This window comes from Copidosoma floridanum, unplaced genomic scaffold (assembly GCF_036245765.1).
Source record: "Copidosoma floridanum isolate Cflo_tuat_1 unplaced genomic scaffold, Cflo_Japanese_pri ptg000028l, whole genome shotgun sequence".
In the NCBI taxonomy this organism is placed as follows: Eukaryota; Metazoa; Arthropoda; class Insecta; order Hymenoptera; family Encyrtidae; genus Copidosoma; species Copidosoma floridanum.
Genome location: NW_028321905.1, coordinates 7,467,673 through 7,471,857, shown reverse-complemented (window position 1 = coordinate 7,471,857; position 4,185 = coordinate 7,467,673). Strand labels below are relative to the sequence as shown.

At 41.9% G+C, this 4,185-nt stretch overlaps 1 protein-coding gene across 1 annotated transcript; it reads right to left on the bottom strand.

Moving 5' to 3' along the window:
• Positions 1-890: 890 nt before the first annotated feature.
• On the bottom strand, positions 891-1,682 carry LOC149373738 (uncharacterized). Its single transcript, XM_089595785.1, has one exon. The coding sequence runs from the start codon at positions 1,680-1,682 to the stop codon at positions 891-893; it is 792 nt and encodes a 263-aa protein (XP_089451911.1).
• Positions 1,683-4,185: the final 2,503 nt, after the last annotated feature.

The following is a 4,185-nucleotide window of genomic DNA, read 5'->3' as shown; positions in this document are numbered from 1 at the left end:
ACCGGACGAGGAACGTGGAACTGCGGATCAGCTGATTTTTGAAGGTTTTGCGGAATATCGATTACTTCCCGTGGAAATGGTTCGCTTGCAATCTTGCTGGTGATATTGGGGACTACAAGGCAATTTAGAGTCTTCTGGAATCCATTGATTCGTGAACGAATGACGAGTTCAATAGACCCCTTCGATATGGAGCCACTTCCTCCAAAGCCTCTAATGGGCATTTCGCAAGCCTGCAGCTGGAATTGGAGTTGTTGCACGAAACGCTCCGTCACGAAATGACTAGTGGAACAAGTATCCAACAGTGCACGACCTGCGATGAAGCTCTTCTTCCTTGACTTGACCCAAATGACCGCGCTCATGAGAAAATGAGATGTGAGTGACCTAGACACGGCACTGAAAATATCCAAACCTAGTCATGCGTGAGAAGCGTTGTTGGACGAATTTTCACCAAGAGTTCCACCAGACTTCGCTGTTGACTGGGAAGTATTTAGGTCCACATGCAACAAGGTGTGGTACTTATCGCATCGCCTGCAATGCCCCAGGTTGCACTTCCCGACATGCGAACGCAAATAATTGAAGCACAAATGAAATGTTCTGACGAAATCCCACTGAATTTTGACCGACAAAGTAGCAAACTCTAGACAACGATACAGCAAGTGTGCTTGATTGCATTTCACGCATGGCTGCTCTGCTGTAGTCACGAGGATTCGAGCACCGTCGTTGGTCTTCCTCGCCTTCCTGAGTTCCAGATTCGGCTTGCCAGCTGATTCGATGGCGTCTTTGAACTGCGGACAATCATTCTCTATTGTGTACATCCCCGAAAATACCCCTTTGATGAATGAATAAAATGTTTCAAGGTTCGGGAGCTCGTCTACCGCAAGTGAGTCCTCCTATCTTTGACGAATGGGCGATGGTAAGGCCCTCTCAAGCAAACGAACGACCATACGGGGGGGTTCCATACCACCAAAAGACTCCAACGAATTCAAGTGCTGCTTCACCTTGTCAACCATTATGGACAAATCCTTGGACGTAGCAGTTTTCAACGGCGGAATGTCTAGGATTGCATCAAGATGCTTGGAGATCAGAATACGCTTACGCTCGTACGAATCGACCAGAGTTTTTCTAGCCTTGTCATAGTTCCCCGCGCTGATGGTGTAAATCGAGATCTTGTTCAATGCTTCGCCCTGTAAGGTATTCCGCAAATACATAAACTTGACCAGTTTATCGATGTCACTGCGTGAATTGATCATTGTCAAAAAAGTGTTTTTGTACGACAACCATTCTTCGTGCCCACCGCTAAACCTTGGAAGTTCCGCTACAGGAAGTTTTAAGAAACGCTGGTGTTTTACGAAGGTCGAAGAGCCCATTCCTCCTCCATGACCTACTAAAGACGCATTGTTCCTCCCGTCAAGAGCATTCAACTTCGCAATGTCGCTGGCTATTTTGTAATACCGCTTGCTGAGGCCTGGCCACGTCTCTACTTCCACTACCTTTCCGTTCTCAACACTAAGCGCTTCTTTTAAGTCCTCACGTTCTTGAAATTTATGGGTTAGGTCCCTAAAACGTAAAGTCGCGCTGACTTTGTCGATGTCTGCACCCCCTACACATATTTCCAAACCTTCTAATCGATCTGAAAATAGCCTTGCCTTTATCGATAAACTCTTTGAGGTTACAACTGCCATCCTGATGGCGTTAACACCACGCGTCCCTCTTCTTGTTTATAAAATAAAAACTACCCACTTTCCACCTTAATGGTCCCCCCAAAAAAAAACTAATACAAAGAAATGTCTTGAAATCAAGCTGATTCTAATAAGAAAAAAGTGAAAGGAGGTAACAACAAAAAGAAAAAAGAAAACAAATCTTATCAGTATTGACGACGTTGACTTAACTCCTGGCAGCTAAGAGAAGGTTGATCTGTGGGAGCAACGGTGTTAGAAACAACGATGATGGATGGAGATGTCGATGAGGTATTAAAACTTCAAACCTCACAGGAGGCACGAAAATTTTGTGTGGGAGCACAGCCGATCCAACATGGATTGCCTGGTCTAAATTAAAAAGGGATTAGGGCAGAATAAACAAAAAAATGTGAGGGGGGCTCACGTAACAGGAAATCAATCAAAAAAATTGATAAAATAAAAAACAGAAATAAAATTAAAAAAGGGGGGGGGAAATAAATATCAATAAAGGGAAATAAAATAAGATTTAAAGAATAATAAAAAAGATAAGTTAAAAATTAAAATATTAGTAATAGAGGGTTACAATACGTTGATTACCTGAAATTAAACAGAGGTTAATAAATAAAGAAACAAAATTAATGCGAAAAAGCCAGCGGCATAAAAACCCAGATTTATTAAGAAATGAAGGCAGATACAAATTGATGAAATTAATAACTAATGAGATACAAAAATGCAGAATTTCAAATATGGACTGGTCTTGTGTGCGTGAATGCAAATGTGTGTGATTGTACGGAAGGACCTACTGGTAACGACTTCTGGTGTGTGAATATGCGAGGAATTATTAAGGCAGTAATAGGATTCCTTTGCGAACCGTTGGGCCCTACTTGGTCGCACGAGTCAGCACAAGGCTGGTGAAAGCGGACCAACGTCCGGAAATGCAGAATCGCCCCTTGCAACAATTCAGACGCAGCTGGCGCTTCGATCGATGGATCGGGTGACAAGTTAACTATTCCGTCTCGAGAGGCGTACAGGACTAACGATGCGAACAAACTAATGCAAGGGGAGAGAGCGATAGCAAGTTGGTTGGGTTGTCGAGGATGTAGAATATACCCTGGTAATAGTAGCAAAATGGCGGACTACAGAGAAGTAGAGAGAGAGAGAGAGAGAGAGGTGGAATGTACAGCCACTGGGAAAGGGTTAAATGAAAATGTTGAGCGTGCACGAGCGAGAAAGAATGGGAAAATGGATGAAATAAAACTAAGTATGTAAAATGTAAAGAAATAGAGAGGTAGCAACAAGTAGGAAATAGCTTGAGAACAAAGGTAAAGATAGTATAAAGTTGAGAGAGATATAGATTTACATTGAATAGGAAAGGGTTAGAGAGAGAATGTCAGACGTATGGGAGCAATAGATTCGCAGAGAGAAAGAGAGAGAGAGATAGTGGAAGACGTGGAAAGGGGTTGAGTATGCGGAGATATGCAGAATGTTAGGAGAGAATGTGGGAAAGATACAGAGAGAGGTTAAATGATTGAAAGTATAAGAGCAAGTATAATGAAAGGATGAGGTGACTCAGCGTTGGCGTGATCCTCTGGTGGAAAGCTTCTGGTACAGCCGACTCTTGGTGCATGATGTCCTGGAAGTGGGAAGGCAGCAAAATGCAGGCGTTGTTGGTAGCAGAGGAGATGCGTGCAGTTAGGCGTGCAAAAAGCAATAGAGCGAGTAAGAGCCAAAAAGCACACGCGTAAAATCTCGACGCCCCACCCACTGCTGCTCGTACATTGGCCAGCCGCGAGCCAACCAGTGATGAGCTTCAGCGGGCGCAGAGAAGACATGAGAGAAATGGTGTATTTGAGTTGAACCGTACATGAACACTCCATTTGATTTCCGACTCTTGACGGAACACGTAAAGTGATAAGCAAAGCATTACAGAGAGGCTGGTTGCAGTGTGTTTCATGAGTCTTCTAATATTTATCTCACACCATTTGAAAAAAAAGTAGCAGTAAAAAAGAACGTTATAAAATTCACGAATGTCAACCTAAATGACCAGTTGCCTTGTTACAATTTATTGTTAACATTTACTTAACTTAAAGGCCTTTTATTATAATTAGAAGTAAAGAAAAAGAAGAAAAGGGACTCAAAAATAGGAAATAAAAAGCAAGATCTTACTTTGACGAAAAACTCAGTTCTTTAGAAGTGTATATCAGATAGTCAAAGTGGTCCAAAGATGGATAAACAACACAAAATCATAAGTCAGAAATACAAAAATTGAATAATAAGCACAGAAAAAAAATGATAAGCTGTCTGGCTATCACGAAGGATAAAAAGGATCTACATTGAAGGGACAATGTTTGAAAACCAAGGAAATTAGAGCGCCAGAATCAACGAAGTTAAGAACAAAGTATTTATATGTGGCGATAAGAAAACGAAAGAACAACAAAATCGATTTACGAAATAAAATTAAAGCTTCCAGACTCTACATTCTAATCAAGTTTTGTTGAGCGTCACGTAC